Source organism: Pezoporus wallicus, unplaced genomic scaffold, assembly GCF_028554395.1.
Source record: "Pezoporus wallicus isolate ANWC-B61680 ecotype Strahan unplaced genomic scaffold, APGP_CSIRO_Pwel_v1 contig_7073, whole genome shotgun sequence".
NCBI classification, from domain to species: Eukaryota; Metazoa; Chordata; class Aves; order Psittaciformes; family Psittacidae; genus Pezoporus; species Pezoporus wallicus.
In genome coordinates, this window is record NW_026641326.1 from 806,134 (window position 1) to 827,978 (window position 21,845).

The 21,845-nt window shown below is 46.5% G+C and overlaps 1 protein-coding gene across 24 annotated transcripts in view; it reads right to left on the bottom strand.

Moving 5' to 3' along the window:
• The window catches only part of MAGI1 (membrane associated guanylate kinase, WW and PDZ domain containing 1), a 339,384-nt gene extending 319,397 nt beyond the window's left edge, over positions 1–19,987 (bottom strand). For 8 of the 24 annotated variants that reach the window (XM_057422975.1, XM_057422964.1, XM_057422983.1 and 5 more), the window contains exon 1: positions 19,530–19,983. In XM_057422975.1, the coding sequence (XP_057278958.1) occupies positions 19,530–19,815 (286 nt within the window). In that variant the 5' untranslated portion in view covers positions 19,816–19,983. Of the gene's footprint in view, positions 1–19,529 lie in introns of all 24 variants that reach the window. The other 16 variants (XM_057422980.1, XM_057422979.1, XM_057422967.1 and 13 more) reach the window with 5 other exon arrangements.
• Between the last annotated feature and the right edge of the window lie 1,858 nt (positions 19,988–21,845).

The window sequence follows — 21,845 nt, forward strand, 5'->3', positions numbered from 1 at the left end:
GATCAATAACAATTACTAAGATACAGGTTTAGCATGGTATTGCTGAGTGTCAACAAGTTTTTTACCTTCTGCATCACCTTATTTTGAGCAGACCGTGTCCACTGAGCAAGCATGGGTTGTCTCCTGTACACACTCCCTGGGACACAGCAACTTTCTCTAAGGTTACAACAGCTCCCCAGCTCATGGCTAAGGAAAAACTACTCTTAGTGGGGTTAAAAAACAGAATTAGGCTCCTCATTAACTATTTGAGGGTATGCCTTAAGGTATGCCTACAAGGTTTCTGGGTCCAGCACTACCCCAGCCTATGGTGACTGGACCCTGCCAGTGATGCTCTGCCTGGTGCAGGCTGCCTGCTGGTCCCCAAGCCTTGTCCCATACTAAAAGGGTGATACTTCCCTGACTCCACAGCAGTGAGCATCTACAACCACTCCAGTACATCTCTCATTGCAGATGAGACACAGATTCTATTACTGCAGAAGACAAATGTCTTTAGATTCAGCTATTTCTGATACAACTCTCTCCCTGAAATAGCCACAACACAGTCCAGACTGCATACCCACTGTTAACAGAAACCACTATTTCTAAGACTTTTCAAGCACTAAGAGTCTTGAATAACATCCTCTGCTACCTCTGGGGACCTTGACTAACAGTCAGCAAGAGACAACTCAGAAAACCCAACAACCAGCTTAAAGATCAAATACCCTTCTGCTGACTGAGACTAACACAACAAGCCCTGGGAAAAAAAATAGGCCTCCTTGAAAAGCCAAGAGCTCTTGGATAAATCATCTGGTCTTCCAGATAGGTGCTGCTGGCAAGTCTGTCCTCACCAACACCACCCAAACACTGTGAGTGTTACTGATGGCTTCAGGTCAGTGTTACCAGTGATAGGAGCTGTACAGAACTTAAATTCTTCTCTTTCAACTAAAACACAGCATACCAACAGAGCAAGTGCAAAACATATCCAGGGTAGAAAGGGGCCTAAAAAGACAGGTGTTACACTCATAATATTAGCATCACAAACACAGCACTATCAAGTCAAGAGGACAGAGTCATCACTAAAGACATCGGCAAGAAGAGGTGTGCAAGGAAATCAGAGACTTCCATGGAGCTGTACTCGAGCAGGCAAAGAATGGACTGAATTAATTGCCTGTAGCATGACACAGCTGCAAAATCCTAGAGGTCCTGACTGTTTTGCAGCACTGATCTTTCAACTCTGCCCCATGCTGGGGCTTTAATCTGCAGGGCTGTAACGGTGCTACCAGCAGTGTTAGAGGCGAGACCAAAAATAAACAGGGGACAAGAAAAATGCAAAGCTCCTCCTCCCAGTGAGGTCTGGAGGGAAATTCCTGAGTCAGACTGCTCCATCACTTGTTTACTTGTTACCAAGTACGAATTTTCACAGCAGCGTGTGTGGTTTTCACTGAAGTTTCCAAGTTAAAAATCAACAGGGCTATTATGTCATAACAAAACTAAACATCATTAACGCTCCCCTGGGAGATGGGATCCTTGCTGCTTCCCTGCTTATGCTGCCCACTGCATTTCCAGTGGCAAATACTGAATTCCCAGATCAAATGTAAAAGCACTGGGGGCAAAAACAGCCCCTTGGGTCATGGGATGAAGGACACCAGCTCCCAAAGTAACCTGCAATGAGTCCAACATCTTAGTCTATCCATTAGATCTATTTACCTCTGGATAAAGAGGCTGTCATGCAATGTTCAGAAGAGCTGGAGGGTTTGTCCCTCTGCAAAGCACCTCTTGAAAGGTCTTCCCAAGTGCTGAGAGGCATTTTGGGAAGGAGAGGTCACCTCTGTTCCCTATGGCACCCATGGAGGCTGTAGCCACGGAACAGCAGCCACAACAACTGACTTCAGAGCTATATAAAAAGCTAGCACAAGGATTTGTTTATGAAGAGCTAAAAATTAAGTCTGACTTTAAAATAGCGCAGTCACCAGCAACGGCTCAGAGGGTCACATTCTTCTTCCATCTCTGCCTGGTCCCCCACTGCGACCTCCTCTCTGCCCAGCAGCATTCCCAAAATGGTCTGCAAACATGGCAGAAGCTCTCCATGAGGGAGGCAGGCAGAAAGCTGTGGCTGCGGGATTGAAGGAATATGCTCAGGAAGAGATGCTCAGCACTTCCTACAGCACCTGTCAGTTTCTCAAGCCCAACACTGCAGCAGAGACCATTCCTATCTGCAGCAGTTTGGTACAGCACATCCTACAGTATTTAATGAAAGTTTTAGGAGGTGACTGCAGGTTCACAATGCTTTCAGAGAAACACACACCCTCTCATTTCACAGTATGCAATTCTCCATGTAGCTCTCCTTGTTCACCTCCCCTACCCCTTGAGCACACACCAAAGGAAAATACAAGATTTGAAGCTTTGCAAACCTCCAGCCTAAACCAACATCCTGTAAAACTACAAGTTAAAGGCAGGAACACTTCACTTCCAAACCACAAAGGCTGTAATGAGTGTGGGTTTAATTGGCTGGTACAAGAGCTGCACAGCCAGAATCAGCAGCTGGCAATGAAATCAGCCCTTCTGCACTGCAGATTGTTAAACTTCTGCCCTTGTCTGCAATGTGGTGTGTCACGGAAGCAATTCAGTACCCATAAAAAGAGTTACAGAAGTATCTAAGAAAAATAAAGGGTTAGCTCAGAACTGGAAATACACTACAGTTCTTCCCTAAACACTTCTAGTTGTACAGGGATCTACTGCTGATCCTGTAGTGATAAACTTCTACATGTGCGTTTATGTAACATCCTCCATAAGAAACCTGTCTATTTTAGGTACCACTTAAAACCTGGCCCTTTAGAGCCACTGATTTCAATAGGCTTCCTCAAAATCTCATTATCTGGAATTAGAAATGAGGTTCTTTCCTCATCCAATCAGTCCCAATTGACAGAAGTCTCTATCAAGCAACTGCGACACCTTTCCTTCCTTCATTTATTTAATGTATCATTCACAGTTATTCACACGTACACCCAACTTCTTCACAGGCTTACAAAGCACACAGCAATTTCTGCACTAGTTTGCATCTAACTTCAGAATATTTGAAGAAAAGCCAGATTAGGAAGGAACAGGATTTTACAGCAAAGCCTTCCTTTCATCTGGCACAAACCCCTTCGAACCTCATAAAGCTGATGTAGCAAACTCTCAAGCCAAGCTGTTTCACAGAGTTAGCAGGGGTGCATTGCTACACTTGATAGAGTAAATGGAAGCTTTCCAGCTTACTTGTCTTAAAACCACCTTGTTCCTGAAGAAATGCACACTAGGCAGAGTAAAAATAAAGAAGACAGAATAACACAACCCAAAACCACACCACCAAGAACTTCAGGTGATACCTGCATTCCTCTTTAAAACCAAAAAGCCAGGCAGACCTAAACAAAAGCAGTACATGTGAAAAAAGCAAGACAATATCATCCAGCAAGCAGCCAAGGAATTGCTGCTATTGGCCTCTTCCCACTGTGAAATCCAGGGCGCTGCACTCATCTGCAACAGACTGCTTCTGTCTTGGCTAAGGCAAGGCTCAGGCCAGAAGCTCACGTTGCTATTAGGAGTGCAGCACTCGAGATTAGATGCAGAGCAGAACTGTAACTCCTCAGTTAGTTTATTTGGACACACAGTCTGTGTCTTTCTGTTTTTACCTGCACAACTTTATTTCAAACTAGGTCTTGTCCCCAGGGCTCCATATTAAAGAAGTTGCTCATATAACGAATCAAGAGTCGGAGGCTTTGGATGTGCCAAGACAAATCCCACCAAATGTAAATTGGTGTAATATACAGATTTATGCTTGCTTACATGCCACTAGAAACAGAAAAGCAGTAACTCAAGCTGCTGCACAGGCCCCCAACAACAGTGATGATAAGCATTGCTTTTTTAAGGCTGAAAGGAGGTTCTGAGGAAGGAAGATAAATCAAAACATGGCATTTAAAGAGGAGCAGTGCAGGAACCAGGCCCCAGCAGCTCCACAAACACCCATCTCCCCTCAAGCAAATAGGCTTTGGTGTTATTTAGTACTTAGGTTTCGCAACAGTTTTTATTCTAGTTAAAATTGCATGAGTGCTTGTTAATGTTAATGCTGTGTGATTTGCCATACCCATACCTAGGGTCACACTGAACCCTGCAAGCATACACCTGGCATGTTTGAAGCAGGACTGGTCCCTGCTCACACAGCCCTTCACCCTTCATCCAGCTCCTGCCCCAAAACGAGCTGTAGCAGGACTGTGACATTAGACTTGACCTTGCAAACACCCAGCATCACTCACCCCACAACAGCCAGTGGGGACAGTGAGCAAAGCAGGATGGGGCCCCTTCCAAGCACCAAGGCTGAGACCATGCTGCCACAGAAAAAATATGGACTCAGTCAGAGATCAATGTGATCAGACAAAAGCCATTTATTACAAAGAATCAATCCTTTTTATACTGCTTCTCTGCATCTGCCTACAACAGCTTGCTGTATTGTAATCGGATACATTGATCATAATCGGATACATTTTCTTGTAACACACAGCAACTATGGATACATCTACAATAGCTCGCCGTAGTACAATTAGACACATATTCAACAGTTTGTTGTATCATGATTGGATACATATACAATAGCTTAGTATATTATACTTTGATACATGTTCTTGCAGCACACAGCAACTAGTAACAATTAAGCAAATAAGCGTATGGGAACTTAACCTTTAAAATTTGCTATCAGTCCACTATTTTGTATCCTAGCACAGTCCAGTTTCTTCTTATCTTGCTTGCACCGTTACTTTCGCTTCTTTACCTACGTCCTCCTTCATCCTTGGTTCATGTCGAGCTCCATGCAGGCGCTTGCCGACTTGGGAACGTGGCCATTCTTCGCTAAAAATCCATCCACACCATGCATGTGCCCTCTCAGCTTGCACAGCCTCACATGGAATTTGGGTCTGGGTGCTCCAAAAAATCAGGCCCTTCCCCCCCAAAACCAAAAAAATCAGTCTTGCTGGTATGATTATTACAAATGCTGCTCATCAGTTACATGCACCCATGTGCTCAACTTGCATTCTAAAGGCATTTACTCCTACATTTCGGTGCATTATCTTGACCCACAATATTAAATCAAATGGTTTGAGCTAACTTGCCTCCATACAAATAACAAGGGCTTTTATTAGCACACCTCTGGTGGAACATTAACTCCAGCATTTTGCTGGGAAGAGACTGCATTTCATCTGGATTACAATCAGAGAGCAGGAAAGAAAAAGGGCAGAGTAAACACGGAACCTTTGTTAAAGAAATGGGTTAATTATCAACTATGGGTATGAAACTGTGAGAACATGACAGCAACCCAATCCTGCTTGTGACCATGCCGGCTGTTAAAGCAACCCAAATACATTGCAAGAGGAAAGGGATTAAAGCTCTCACTTCGTTACATAAATAAAGAAGTTGCTTCTGTAAGAGGTATCTGCAGGGTATTTGGGGTGCACTGATTGTATTAGCCAGAGATGCAACAGCCAGCAAGGCAGGTTTAAAATCCATTAAAAAAAATATACTCTGCCTGATATCAGGGAGCCCTGCAGGGTTCAGAAATGGATCAGACATTTCTCCACATAACAAGAACAGCTGAAGGCAGCATCCGATATTCCACAAAAGGAAGCAAACACCATAAACAAGGTATATAAAGCCTCTACGCTTCCAGGCATAAACTGCCCTATGCCTACAAGAGATCAGAACACTCTTGCAGGGACGGGTTATTCTACCAGCGGGTGCCAGTTTCTAATGCCATCCTCTAAATCAGATTATATTAACCAGTATTTCCAACAGGAAAGCAACTGGGAGGAGAGCTCACCTGAATCTGCAGTGACACATCCTACCCCACAGGAAACAGCATTATTCTGGCAGAAAGTTAATTTCCACACCACCCGTGAGAAGAAAAATAATGAATATTTGTTACTTTTTTGTTCCATTTGTTACTTTTAAATTCCTGTTTTAGAGAAAAAAGCAACGCTGACTGAATGTTAAAGGCAACAAAGAACAAAACAAAACAAAAATCAAAATAGCACATCAGCCCAAACCTGGCAATAATGAAGGGGTCTTAGCAGATAAAATAAACCCAGTATTACAAGAAAAGTGGGTAAAAATAGAAGTGCCAGGATATGACATGCCTTCAAGTTATAGAAAAAGCATCTGGACTGTCCTCAAATCCCCTCCTGCCCATTGTCTAACTCAGTAACCATCCCTCTTAAGCAAGAGGGGTTGTCCCAAGCAGAGCAACGCTGATTTCTTTTTTTTTATCTGATGCACTTTGGGGCAAAGCACCTTCCAGTCAGAAAGGGAACAGTTTGTGTCCTCGGTTTCATGACCTGGGTGCAGCCCGAAGCCTGCCTTTTGGCCACGTTCAGAGGATGCTGGCGGATACAACCTTCTGCTCATGGCCCTGGGGAAGGACCCATCTCCAGCCAAGGGGGGCTTCACCAGGGTTAGAGAAAAACAGCCCTGCAAATGAATATGCCGGTGCAACTCACTCCAGTTGAAAGGAAAAGCACAAAGCCTCATCTCAGCTATTTGGAGTCTTAGCATGGAGACCCAATTCTCTTCTGCACTCTCTTTTAAAAACCCAAACGTGAAGCTTGGCAATACATCCTCACAGGATACACACCACACAACATGTTGGTCTGTGCTGGGCAACTAGAGCACAGTGATTACCTGAAATCTCTTTTCTTTCAGAATAAACCTTTTCACTTGAGCAATTTTTCACAGCAGTTACAGACAACTGTATCACTCAGTATCTTGTACCTGTCCACATACATCCATCTGCTAAAGTGACAGCTACAGAGGAGCAGTTGCAAACATTTAAGCAAAAGATGTTTTGTCATTTTGTGAAGCATTAGCACTGCTCAGTGACTTGGCTGTGGATGCAGATTTTCCAGCTTAAATTATGAATTTCACAACACTCTGAATATCACTTCTGAAAAGCAGAGACCTTGGAGTGCTCCTCCTCTGCTCTTCCCATGGTCCCCAAAGTGTAAACCAGGGAGATATTTGACTTTCCACATCTAAGCTAAAGAGGAGTGGGGGGAAATCCCCATTCAATAGAAAACTGAACAAAACCCCAAGCAGCTGTATGTATTCCATGAAGTCCAAGGCAACAAGTGCGAGCCTTAGGACACACAAACAGTTGGGCAAGTGCACAAATGCCTTCCACGTGTTCTGGGTGGAAAGAAACTGATTTTTTTCAAGACTAACATGGAAACTGCTTTAAGCAATTTGTCATTTTCAGTAAAGCTTCTGCAGTAAAAAGAGAGATTTCAACACGTTAAACAACTTGCTAGTAGAGCAGCCTGCATGCAAGGTTTAAACCACCTCTTGCTGACTTCTTAGAAAAGGAATATTTCTGATTTTGCCATTCAGGAAGGCTTTGAAATGTCACTGCTGTTTGATCTGACCAGTGAAGAGGAAATGCAGAGTTGAGAGAAGGGGAAGACAACACAAATACCAGCCTGTATTTTAACTTGGTTTCAAGCAGCCTGGTGAGCAGGTGCTAAGAAGTGTGAATATTGCTCATTTACCTCCAAGAGGGGGAAGCTGCATCCCATATTTCCTGTAAATGTTACAACCTAAAGCTCACCTGGCTATTAGAAGGCATCAACGTGAAATATCATCTGGAAGAGAACTGAGCCTGAGCTCATCTTTTTTGCTAAACTTGAGCTAGAAACAATGTTTTTATGGTAAAAAGTCCTGCAAACATGATACACTGCAATGCATAATAATGCTGAGATCTCTCCTACATCAGGGACTTTGAGGAAAAACAAAAACACCATAAATATTCCCCACTGGTTCTTCTACCAGTTCAGACAGCTATCAGAATTCAGCAATGCTGCTGCCGTGTCCGAATACATGACAGGTCTTGTCCTTCAGAGGCCTTGATGAAGTTCTGTTTATCAACTGGTGATGCTAATGGGAAGATTTTGCTCAGCCACAGCTCAGGGAGGAGCAGGTTCTGCCTGATGAAGCCCACAGGTTGATGGGAAGATGCTTGTGTTTTAGAAAGATAGGAGCTGAACAGCATTATAGTTTGTAAAACCTGCCTCCATCAGCAACCAATACAGGAAAAGAGGAGCACCGGTTTTAATTAAATGGCTTTTAAAAAGCCCCTAAATTCTTAAAGAGAGGTTTTTAATCCTCCTGGTGAGCTCACACCCTGGACTGGGAGGGCAGGAGGTGCTGCAGACAGCAGAAACTCTGTCAGAAATCAATCAAGGAATCACTGCATCCCACACCTCCTGCGTCAAGCTCCAGCCAAGCAGCTGATGTAACCTTCCTGCCAACTCCATCGCACTGTGGAAAAATACTTGTGCTCCCAGCCAGGGGCAAGTTCCCATCCGGGCAGCTATCGCTACGGCAGATGCTACACTGAATGAGGGAAGAATACTGAGAATAACACTTAACTGAGATGAGCCAGTTTGGGAGACAGGGCTGCCTTGTCTTCCCCAGCATCCTTGGGGAAGAGCAGGCAGCACCACTAAGCAAGATGCAATGACTCTCACCCACTTGCTCTCAGCGTGCAAACCAGCGCAGAGCTGGGCACAGATGATCAGGCTTGAGCTATGCACCAGCCACACGAAATCAATTTGAAATAGATTTTTGGCTAATCCACTGCAACCTTTTAACATCAATGAGCTCTTCGAGATTGTGACAATTTGCCCAGCTTTTAGGCAAGCAGCAATTTCCACACTGGTTTAGGCAAGCCTCAGCACTGACTATAGCATCTTTTACATCCAGACAGACAGAAAAAGCCCTCTGTGATGTGTTACATTAGCACATGCTTAAATTTAAGCACTCTCATTTTTATGGGGGCTTTTCTCATCTGTAACAATTTCAGCAGATCCAAATTTACACACTGATCACTTCCCAGTCTCCAGTGTGACCAAGACAGCCCATCCTAGATGAGAACTATGTAAAAAAAAACCACTGTATTTAACTCCTGGAAAAACTGATACATGTGTATTTCCAGCATCAACTAATACAACTGGAAAATTGGCAACAGAAAACAAAACTAAATGAAAAAGCCACCTTGTGTAGTCCCTGTGTAGTCCCTTTTTGCAGATAAAACTTTCAGACTTTGACGGGTTTTACAAGCACACATTAAAAAATAACCTTATTAGGTATTTGAAATGAAAACACTGTCATGGCAAACCTCCACCTGAGCAGGACAGCCTCGTGATGTAGCAGGGAGCTGCTCCAGCTGAAGCAATTTATCCATTTCTCCTGTTTTAATGTGCTGGGAAGCAGGAGAGCCCCACAGCACAGTGATGCGGAGCTGAGATTTGTGGATCCACAACGTTGCCATAAGCATACTGAATGAGTCACACCCTTTGTGCTTGGCTTCACCATTTGAACGTCACAGAATAGTCTGGTTTGGAAGGGACCTTAAAGCCCATCCAGTTCCAGCCCCCTGCCACAGGCAGGGACACCTTTCACTAGGCCAGGTTGCTCCAAGCCCCATCCAACCTGGCCTTGAAAACTGCCAGGGATGGGGCAGCCACAGCTTCTCTGGGCACCCCGTGCCAGTGCCTCAGCACTTTTACTTGGGATCTTTTTAGCCCTCACTCTCCTTCTCCTACAAAGCATCCAGGTAGGGACAACTCTCCTGGATTCATTTGCTGCCTGGCACAAGAGGGACTGAAACTTCATCAGGCTTGAAAGATTTCCATTGTGTATCCAAGTATTCACCACATCTCCCACCCTCGTAAAGAAATGACCTTCTGTTAAAGTGTAACTGTCACCTGCCTCTGGAATGAGGGAGATAAATACCATTTTATTGCCTTTAAAAATGCCAGAGACCTGTGTGTACCATGAAACCCGGCACCTTTCCCGAGATAATGTTTATAGGTGTACTCTTTTTTCGCTCCTGCACTCACTCTCACAGGGATCAGACAGAGGTCTGGATAGCAGCTCCCCCCAGCACTTGTCAGGAAAAGGGAATGTGGGTCTTCTTCAGCAGCCACACTGCACAACCCGATTAGAAAGCACAAGAGGTCTCATGAGCAATCCCTCTTTCAAACCCAGTGTGTTCCTGCAGATGATTTACAGGACAAGTATCACTGAAACGGTTTCACCACGGGAATACCACAGAAATGAATTTAAATGTCTTTATAGGATCAGAGGCTGCCCAAGCATCTCGTGATGTGGTAACGGGCATGAGAACTGTTCTCAGCCAGAATGGTGGTGGTTTCATGCTCTTCCTTTTCAGCTTTTGAATACCTGTGCCAACAACACATTTTGCTACTTATGGCAAAATCCATGGCATTGGCTGTGTAGCAGCCTGAGCTGCTGAAGCCATGGTGTCCCTGCCCATGGCAGGGGGGTTGCAACTAGATGATCTTAAGGTCCTTTCCAACCCTAACTATTCTATGATTCTATGATTACTTTCCATTACAAAGGAGAAAAGAAACAGTAAGAGGAGATTCTGGAACTCTTCATTAAAACAGCATTTGACAATATGAATGTTAAAGTGCAGAAATTAGATGTATGGTTATATATACACACCACTCACATGTTCCAAGAGCCTCACCCAAGAATTCAAACTATTTTGATAGGTGATACTGTATTTTCACAAGCTTCTCCTCTTATATCTACACCTCTGGGTGTAGATATAAAACTTTCCCTTACAAGTAACATCTATGAGCAGCCAACCCTTGGACAAGCACAGCTCTGGCTTCCCCAACATGCATCTGGATTTCGCCCTACACCTCCCACAGAAAGCCAGAGACAGTTATTGGGGATTTAATTCCCTTGCTCCACCTGTAGTAAATGAAGCTTCCTGTGACATGAAGGATTTATACAGACTATGGTTAAGTTCAGACAAAAATACCTCCATGTGGAATTAGGTCAATCTCAGCATGTCCATATTTCTTCATTTTAAAAGGGAAAAAGAAAATGGGGTAATATAGCTACGGCAAATGTAGAAAAGTGTTTGTCATCTCCACTTGGAAACAGCTGAATTAGTAACAGCAGATAGCAGGTGACAGGGAGGACTCCATAGTGCACACAAGACTACGTAACAGTTAACACAACACTATATACTGTGGCTAAGCAAGTTTCGTATTTGCACATAAAACAAACAGACAATACCGGGGTATGGGCAGAAGACAATCTAACAACAACAAAAGGGCCATCTCACCCCAATAAACAAACAACTTACTGATTTTCTTCAAAACCAACCCAATCTGTGGTCCGTGGAGTGCCCCACTGTGAACCCAGCAGAGCTCTGGATGCGCTCATGCAGACAGCCTGCCGCTCCTCTCCGGCACAATCAGCGCACATTAAGAAGATATTCTATATTAGTCACTTCATTGTTTAAGGAAAAATGCATAGCAGGAAAAAGAGAAGGACATGATTCTTTGTTTTGCATCAGACTAATAAACTCTCTTTGGCCCTTAGGACAAGGGGAGAACAAAGCCTGAGCTGGACTAGTGGCTGCCAAAGCCCCAGCAGGCATCCTGCCCCGCAGTGCCTTCCCCAGGCACCAGCACCGCGAAGCGGAGACTCAGCTTGGAAATGACAATGTCCCCAAATCCAGCCAAACCACACTTTTCCTCCCCAGGCTCGCTGGGGATAAGTTCCTCCAGGGTTGCACAGTGCCATGAGTCCCCAGCTGTCCCCAGCAGCCTAGAGGAGTACGAGTTATTTTAGGCACCACATCCTAACAGGATATTATTCAACAGCAAAGTTGCATTCTATATTATACATTGATACAGCATTTAGAATGCCCAGAACAAGATGACAGTGTTCCAGACTGCTCTGGGACCAGGGTCTGTCACCAGCTGGAAACAGCCACGGTCCTGGCTGCCCCTGCAGAAAGCACTCAGCTGCCTCTGCCTTTAGAGACAGCCTCAGCATCAGTAGTGAACCAGGAAATCATTCCTCAGCCTGACGTTTTCGGTATCTTTCATGTATCTCTTACTGTCCACCTCATTCCACCTTTCCTCCAGCCATCCTTGGCTTCGCACAAGGCTCCAGTGAACTGTTCCTCTGCAGGTCCAAGCCCCTGGAGCATTCTCCTGTATCCCCACCACTTAAATTACTAAGTGGAAGTTCTACCTTTGGGAAAGGAGGAGGACAGACGTGTTCTTTGCTCTGTCTAAGGGAAGCCTTTTCACAGTTATTCTGTAGGCCGGGTCTCACCTGTCCAGTTCAGCCTGTTTGGGAAGTATCTTTCTTCCTCTCTTTCATGCATCCAAAAAAATCCGAGACATCTGTGTCTGTCATCAGTTTGGGCTAACACCCACTTAGCACAGGATCTGCACCTCTGGAACAGGAGAAGCTGAACATCAAAGTTGGAGGGTTTTTTTTGGAAGTACACAATACCTGCACAGCTTTGTTTGTGTTGAGGGAGTGGCTGCATTTGAGGCAGCTTCTTTTTTCAAAGGCTTTTTGTTAAGAACTAAACGAAAAAGCCGGAGTTGAGGTTTTCCCCTTAAAAAACAAGCTACTGCGATTAAGGATATGAAGAAAGAAAAGCCGGTCTCTTCCCAACCTAATAGTACTGAAGCACTGTCTTCAGGGCTCCAAAATTACAGATGTATAATCCAAGACAATGAACTCTTTAGTCAAGGATTAGCAACCATGCAAAACCGATTCCTTATTCAAATGCGTTGCAATTGTAAGGGCATCTGTTCCACTTTGCAAGTCATCCCAAAGGCTTTGTTTGTTTTTTTTCCTGTTCCATTATGAAGACAGGGTGCTTTGCATTATTTTCACACCATGTAATAAGCGCTATTGTTTAGTCTAACAGGGGACAGTCAATGAAATCCGATAAATATTTTTCCCTTCTTTTTCTTTCAAGTTACGATACAAACCCTCTTAAATATAAAAACAGGAACTGCTCTTAGTCAAAAGCCAAGTCTGTAAAAATGTAACCCAAAACATCAGGTCCTTAAATAAAACCTGGTTTGTTTCTCCAAAGTCTACTGGGACAGCTAAAAAAAAAACCATGTAGGTTTAAATAATATTACTAACACAAAACAGTTCAGGACTAATGATGCCAAAGCCAGGAATGGGGACTAGCAGAGAGAGTGGTGCCATCATTCCAGCCCATAGCAGCAGAATAGCTCTGGAAAGCATTTAAAATGTCACAGGACGGAGGATGAATGGAGTGTCTGACCTTTGGGAAGTGAAGGGTGGGTCTCACAAAAACACCCCAACTACCCTGAGCCACACTGCTCCTGCAGGGCCAAGAAGGATGCAGGCCCACCTATTTGGTCTAGAAGGAAAAGTAAAGAATGAAAATAAGGGAAAGAAATTAAACCCCAACCTGCAACATACCAGCCCAGTGCAAAAGCTGCCAAGCTGCTCTGGAAACAGGCAGCCTCTTCCACAGCTCTCTATCAGATCTGTAGGAAACAAATTCTGGATGATAGCCCAGGCTTAGGTTTGTTTCCCAACACCAGATCCTTGCAGGGAACCCCAGACTTAACCCATCAAACACACATGGGTCTCTATGGGCTGCCTTACCTGTCGAACTACCGCAACAGCAAGGCCAAAGCAAGCGGCAAGAGACCAAAATATAAAGTAAGAAAACAAACTATCAAGTGTCAAGAGACACAGAGAAAATGATGATGGGGTGAAAATTGTGTTTCTGCAGGAGCTGCTCTTGCACGCTCAGCAGCGCTGTCACTCAGTGCTGAAGAGCTGCTCTTTTCTCTGTCCTGCAAGCTGTGCCTCTGGTGACAGGGTAAAGGGAGCGGATAAGATCTTCATAGATCACAGAGGGATGACCCATCCCTGCGCCCTTGGTGCAAAAAGGTCACTCAATACTTAGTTCCTAAAAGGCAAAAATAATTTTCCTTAATTGTGCTAGAGTAAAACTTTGCAGAAATACAGACCAGGAGGATCCCCTATTTTGCTGCTCCAGGAGTTGAGATGCAGAGCTGGAAGGGGCTCAGATGGGATGGAGGGGTCCAAGTACCCATCCTCCAGGTACCACCAATTTCTCAAATCAAGAATCCCTGCCTTCAGCTTTTTTTGCCTCAAACTCTTCACAATCCTTCTATAAATTTATGGCACTTGCTCATACAGAGCCAGTACTCTGTGCTTTTCACCAAGGAATTAGGTCACTTGCAGCACACAAAGATCAAAACCCATGTGCTTTGATTTATGAGTTCCAGTCAATGTCAGAGGAAGTGTAAAGAAAACCCCAAACACCTGAGACAACCAGCAAGTATGGCTTGTGTCTGGACTACAGTAAAGGAATGTAAATAACAAACTTGCTCACTTATTCTACAAATCCTCAACAGTGGCCCCAAGCATCCTACCCCTGCCCACAGCTCCGACCTTGCTAATGCAATAGAAAAAGCCTTTGAGGCGGCAGCATCTTCTCAGTTTCCACACTGCCTTCAAATTGAGTGATGCTCAAATCTAACGACTGAGGGACATGTTGGCCCAAGTTCTGCACAGCCACAAAAGTGCTACTCAGATCTTTACACATTAACATAGCTGCCCTTGGGCAAATGTTTTCGCTGTGCATGCATACACTGTCAAAGAAGTAGGGGTATTTCTCAGGCATCAGATAAAGAGATTCCAAAAGTCAAAAGAGATCCGTGAATGATCACAGCCTGAACTAGAGAAAAATGACAATCCCAAACAGGGGAACACAATGAGCTATTGGTGGTTTGGCTTCCAAACCTACTAAAAGTAATTCTTACATTTCTAACAAGATACATGGAAAATGAATCTTAAATCTCACATCAAGTCAGTAATTCGCTCACGCAGAAGTTGTAACTTGGTCTTGCAAAGTAGACTGAAACAACACGAAGGATGGTGTTAACATCTTATTTTGCAATGATGCTGAATGACTGCTCATAATTAAACCATAATTGTGATTTAATTGCTCTGTGATCTGACTGGTCCCATAAAGAGGGAGCCTGGAGTCCCATGTCAATGGGTGGAAAGAGTAACTTTATTGTGGAAAACATAATCCCATTTCATGCCATTAAAAGGATCATATTAATTCCTGATTTTTTTTATAACAGCAAAGATGTGGCACTCAGGCTCTAACATCCACCTCTGGGTGCTACCTCACCTCTCTGGAGAGGATGGATGACTGGTTTACCACAAACAGGATCAACTAAATCCTGACAAGCACTACACTGTCAATTCAGGCACAGTAAAGATAAGGTCTTCCTTGCAGCAGTATTTCAATACACAGACATACACATTTCACAACTGCTAAAGCCAGTACTACTTCAAAGAAAGAAGACTACCAGTTTGTAGCAAGACATATTAGAAGCGATGCACAAAAGATTCTGCCTTTTCTTATTTTATGTTTCACTAGTAACTAGCCCTGCACAATGCTCATCCCAGCAGGTCAGCATTGAAAACGGGCCTTATAAATCTGACATGCATGAACGTCTCCCAGGTTTTTGGGTGGAAAATCTTTCACTCCTCTTCAAATCCAACTGGGTCCTAAAAGAATTTGGATCAAACACAAAAACGACTTCCAGAATTCACCATGCAAGCGACTGCACTGAGCTATGCAAAGACTAAAGGAAAACACTTTTGGAGCTCAGGCATGACGCTGCAGAAGTAAAGTAGGAACAGCAAGACCTCACTCTCTAACCAGCTTTTCCCTTCACTGGCCCAACAGAGGCAGCTGCCTGCATGTTAAAGTGAAGGAAAGCACTGCTACGTCTCAGGGAGGCACGCAGCATCAGCGCTCACTTTCGGTCTCTGCAATGCCAGGCACCAGCATAACCTACTTAGTGTGGGATGGTCAGTGTCACCCGCTGACAAAGTGACACTCTGCTTCCCAGTGCTTGCTGAACTACTGAACACATAAGTTTACCCATGCATCAACTTTTCCTTATTTTTCATGTTCTAAAAAATAAAAAAAAAAAGCCAACAAAATACCAAAACCAGCATTTCTGTCAGGAAAATAAAGGCAAAGGTCCAGCTACAAGCTCTCACAAACTTTCTGAAAGAAGCTGGTCTTGTTCACATTAGTATGTCACTGATTTCGACATTTCACAATTGCCTTGTATAGCATATGCCAGGCTGACATTGAATGGTTGAGTCACAGCACTGTATTTCTTATCTTAGGGTCAAGTTAATGTTTGAAAAGAGACAAATGCAGCTGATAGCACTGGGTAAACAGTGACTGTTTCTGTTTGGGATCAGCCTGCTCCTGTTTGCCTTGCACAGGGCTAAAAACCCCCCACAACTCCTCCCTGCTGTGGGATCATCCCAGCTGCAGTGTACTATGAAAATCATTAATAGCATAAACTGATCTCAGCACCTCCTGGTTTCAAAGCAATTGGTCACTTAGAGCTCTGCTTCCCTAAAAGGTCTCAGGATCCCAAGTGTTGAACTGAGAACTAAAAACAGTTTCAAATGTAAGTGTACAAACATATTAACTTTGACAGTTTCCCAGAGCAAGCATCTGGCTTGGTATGGTTTGGCACAGGTCATCTAACCAAGGAACAAAAGAAATAAGAGGCTGCAACTATTGTGTTACGGCAACGCAGCTTTACACAAGCACATGTGACCATTGCTTCTATAATTCAATCCATTCTTTCTATACTCACAGACCAAGTAATAACCAAAATCCATCTATTAACTCCACAGGAGTTAATCGCCAGTTTCATCAGAATTTAGGCACAGATGTAAGATGGAAACGTCAGTCATAAAAGCACTACATGTTAACTGAGGTTCTTTCACACATTTGACAGTTCTGAAAGATACTAAGATACATGGCAGCAGATTCTTCCTCTCTCTCCCCCAAAACCAGGCAACTGTAGTGGTGTATTTTTTCCTTAAATGTAATACCAAACCAGGGTGCATATGGGGAAAAGAAAGGGAAAGCTTCATTGAAGTTCTTCTTCAGCTTTCTTCGTGGCATGAGCAAATGACGAAGAGCATGAGTGGTATTACATACTGTTATTTCAGTTAAGAGAATTCATATAGGTTCTCCCCTTTTTGTACTTTGTGGGAACTTACACAAACTTACAACCCACAAAAGCAAGAAGAAATATTGCATGTGGACCTGCAAGCCTATAAACTCGAGTTCAGTGATAAAATCCATGCACAGCCTGTTCCACCTGTGTTTCACATCCTAGTCGCTCGTCTTCCACCAAGTACAAGGTCAGAACAGTTGTTTTCTCCGTCCATGCTTGTAGACGATCGACTTACAGTAGATTTCCTGGTTTTCCAGCCTTGTAAATGTCATACGAAAGAGACAAGGCAATAAAGCATACACATTTCCAGGCTAACATTGCCCTAGCACTTCAACACCAGTCGATTAGGCACTAAGAACTGAGAAGAAGAGGAGAATCATAGCTAAAAATGCATATACAGTCTTATCTTCACACTCTTTGCTGCCTGCTCCAGTGCCACACAACTCATACTGAATGACACTTGCACTCCCCACACTGAGATTTTTAATCAACATAGAAGTAACGCATTTTAATGAAAACACTCTCGTTTTCTGCACTTATGATCCCAATCCATGAGGGAGTTCCCTGCTCTGCACAGAACAGCACGCAGATGCCAGGCTATCACCGACAGGCGCAGGGAGCTGCTTTCCAGAGGACAGAAATATGTAGGGATTTTAAATATATTCATGTCTCTATCCTACATTCCTTTCTAATAAAGCATGGGGAAGGGAGAAAAAAAGAAAAAGGGGAGAGAAACTCCAATCCCATAGTAACCAAGGGCTTAGTTCTCACCTCTGGATGAGAATGGTCCAAAGGTTCAAGTGCCCTGCCTGACTCCAGGCAGGGTTATGAACCTTGTTCTCCCAACTACCAGGTAAACCCACCCAGTATGCTAAAGCCCAGCTCTCTGCCTCTGCTTTTGACCATGTTTACTCACAAATTGGGAAGGGTTTATTTGTCAGGGCTTTTTATTAACAAACCTTCCTTCACCCACCAACACAGGTGACATCTCAACATCAGAGCCTGGAATTTTAACACTTCTGCTAAAACAATCAGTAGGCAAATACATAAATAAAGCAACCTGCTTCATTTCCTCATACTTGTCTTCATGCTTACCCTGCTCCTGCCTGGGCACGGAAGGCAGCAGCTCAGTTTCCCTCCCCGATGGGAAGTACCCAGCAAAGCTGAGAAAACACAGCAGGGAAAATGCACATCTGTTTCAAGAAAACTGGTTTTGTTGGGAGTTGGACACTGGAATATTTCTCCTGACTCCTGGAAATGACTAACAAGCAGACGTGCCTGCCTGGAGCTGCCATTGCCCTGGAAAGGGAAGCAAGTGCTGCAGGAGCTGCTCAGCCTGGCTATGGCTCAGCTCCTCTCTGACACCCATCACTGCGTGTGCTCCAGCACTGAGGTTCAAAGAACGGCTGTAAAACAAGCGCTGCAGCCCTTTGACTCAGCTCACCGGTGATGCTAAGAACAAGACTTCAGGTGATGGTCCAGCACCCGGTCATCGGTTTTATCCACAGCAAGCAGCTGGGCTGAACCAAGTACAGAAACAAACCTGTCTCACACCACCAGCCACAGCAACCCCCAACTCTGGGATGCATACATGCATTGATGACAAACTTTCCTGTGAGGAATCTCTTGGACAATCCAAAGAAAACTTCCCTTCCTTCCTTCCCTCAGAGCTGACTCCAGGAGGCTCGTCCACCCTGAGCGCCTCCAGGAGCACGGCTGCAGCCCTGTCCACCCTGCCCACCCAACCTCAGCGGCTTCGGCAGCACCAGCAGCTTCCCGGCACTGAATGCCAGTCCTGCCTTGGAAATCACAAGCCCATCAGCCAGGCCTGTTACACCAACCTGTTGAGCCACTGTTGCGTGTACAAGGATGTGAAGTGGCTTTTTTATTAATCACGCGTGGGAGGACTCTTCCTATCCTCTTCCCTTGCCAAATGACAGAGCTACCTATGCAGCCTCTGCTGCAGAGCTGAGGGCACGAACGTGCCCTCACCCGAGGAAAACTAAGCAGGGGAAAGCAAGCCCGAGCAGCCAGAGAGGGGAAGTGCCCTCACAGCTCTTCCCTCCGCAATCCCACGCTGCACTTCTTGAACAAGACTCCACTCATCACACAGCAGCGCGGCTGCTCCAAAGGATGCTCAGCTGGTGGAGGAAGGAATCTCCGCCACACTCCCCCAGCCGCGGAGCTGCCTTAGCCGCTCCATGGGTCATCCCCGCACAGGGGGTTTCCCTCTTCACCCTCCGACACCCTTGGGTGCCCCGCGGGGAGCGCCGGAGGCTCCGCGTTGCCTTAGAGAAAGTCTCATGCAACTGCTTGCAGCGATAAGCACGGGGAGAGTCCCGACTGACTCAGGACGATGAGGAACCCGTGCGTAAGTGCACACGAGTGTGTGCAAACCTACGCGCACGGACACACGCAGCGTGTGGCTCCTTTTCGGGGTCCTGCTCTGCCCCGGAGTGATGGTGCTCGCCTCTCCCCTTCGGATCACACTCACTCTTAGCCAGGCAGCACCGAGGAGGGATCCTCCAACAGTCCCTTGGGCAGTGCGCCGTGTGTCCCCCTCCCGCCCCATCTGCCGGTGCCCGCACCCGTCCCCGCTCGCACCTTGCCGGACGGCTTTCACCATGATGGGGTCCTTGCAGCTCCGGATCACTTCCAGCACGTCGTAGCGCGGCAGCCCGGAGACGCGGACCCCTTGTACCTCCAGCAGCAGCTCCCCTTCGCTCAGCGCCGCCTCGCCGTCCCCGGCCACCGCGCCCGCGTAGGGGAACTCGCCGTGCTCCGCGCCGCCGAGCAGGGTAAAGCCCAGCTGCCCGCCGGGCCCGCGGGTGAGCGAGCACAGCCGCACCCGCCCGGCCCAGTGGTTCTTCTTCTGGACGACGCGCGACATGGTGCTGCGCGGCCCTCCGCGCCCGCGGGAGCGCGGTAAGCAGGTGCGCAAGGGGCGCCGACCCGCTGCTTCATAGACCGCGTCGCCGCCGCCGGCCCCTCAAGCCATCACCGCGCATGGCTCCGCGCTCGCGGGGGGTGCGCACCGGCCTCCCGCCCTCCCCTCCGCGCCGTCCCTCCCTTCTTACTTAAAAATTAAAAAATAATAAAAAGTAATAAAATTTTTAAAAAACTGTAAAAGCGCTGTAAAAGCAAATCCGGGCGGTCTCGCCCCCTCCGCGCTGCTGTTCAGTTCTGCTGCGCGGGCCGCGGAGGCTGCTGCGCTGCGCCTTTAAGGCGATACAAAGACCCGTTTGTTTTGTTCCACTCGGGCCCGTCCCGCTCCGCTCCGCCGCGCTCCGCTCCGCGCCGCCGGCGCAGGCGCCCTCGTACACCCCGCCCCGGCCCGGCCCGGCCCCCGCCCGCCTCCCCGCCCCCGGCGCGGCTCGGCCCTGCCCGGCCGCCCCCCGGCCCCCGTCCCCTCGCCGGCAAGTTTTCCGTAGGGAAAAGTCGGTTCCCGCGCACTCCGCGGCAGAAGCAGCGCAGCTCCCGCGTGGCGCTGGGGAGCGCGGAGGGGGCCGGCACACGGCCGGGGTGAAGCTCACCCGCTGTGGATGCCGGTGTTTCGGGGAGGAGGGATGGTTAATGCTTTGCTCTCCCGCCAGCATCTCTAGGGTTTTTCCCGCTCACCTGTGCTTTCCAGGGAGCTGTTACGGGAAGTGACACGATGAAGCAGAAGTCCCGAGTCAAAACTTGCACAAGCCAGTCATTAGCATGGTATCAAACGCTTGCACAAGGCTGAGTTAAAAACAGTGCTCGCACCCTCCGTTCTCCACTCTGCTTGAATTCATGACTTTCACATTCTGTTTTCCCTGTGTAATCACTTACAAGACAGGCAGACCTATACGCAGGTCCATCTGCTGGGGAAGGGGACGTGCATTCACTCCTTTACTCTTGGCCACAACTCCTCAAAGTGACCCAGAACTGGTGCAAAACTCAGAAGAGGAAAATAACTGTGCACGTCCCAGCTGTCCCTTCCAGGGCATGCTCCATGCTCCCAAACCTGAAAGCCAGGCCTCATTTTGAGCAGTCTTATGCATGATCGAACCCCTTCCAGCAAGGAATTCAGTTGTCAGATGCATGTGTGCCCTATTTTGCTGCTAATCGGGGCTGAGAAGTGACACAAAGAGCTTGGTCTCACTCCCCGCGCTGCCCTAACACGCACTCTGCCAGCACAGCCCACAGACTGCTGCTGCCATCCACACTGCTCTCTCATCACACAGCTTTCAAGCCATGTGTGTACCAAAGTGACCGGCAACACAGGACAGACACTGGATTCGGGGAGCCCACACGTAGTAGCTGGGGATGGAGCTCAGCCTAACGTCCTCTGGTCCTGGCCAGTTTTATCAGCCAGGCTTAGCTCATAGACCTAAGAGGAGTGATGGTGGTACCTTCCCTGCCCTTATGTCTGTCCTAGATGAAGAAGCCTGTCCTTCCCTCGCCCTGCATCCCCATCACTCTTTCCCACAGCAGAGATCTCTCACGGGACCATTTTGTAAAATCCCCATCAATGCAGGCGCTGTGCTACAGTCACAAAAGCAAAGTCTCTGGCCCAAGTGGCACAGCCACCTTCAGGCAAGGGAACAGAAAGCTTTCTCCAATGTCACATAGCACAGCAGTGAGTCAGCTCTATGCCCTGCGCCTCAGGCACCTCTGTCCAGGTCTCCATTGGAAGCAGATAGATTGCCAATGCTCAAAGTTGGATCAAGTACCTGAGCCCCTTCCAAGGATTGGGGCAGAGCCTGCCTTCCTGGGTGTGAAGGGCAAATGCAGAAATGAACTCATGAAACTCTAATTACCTGCTGTGTCTAGCCATGGTTTTCTTTTATCTCTCTAAAAAGTTTCTTTCCATTTGGAACTTTAATACTTCATTTTCACACTTACAGCTGTGCTGACCCCCATGTTTGAGCCTCAATAACTGCCTTACATCTG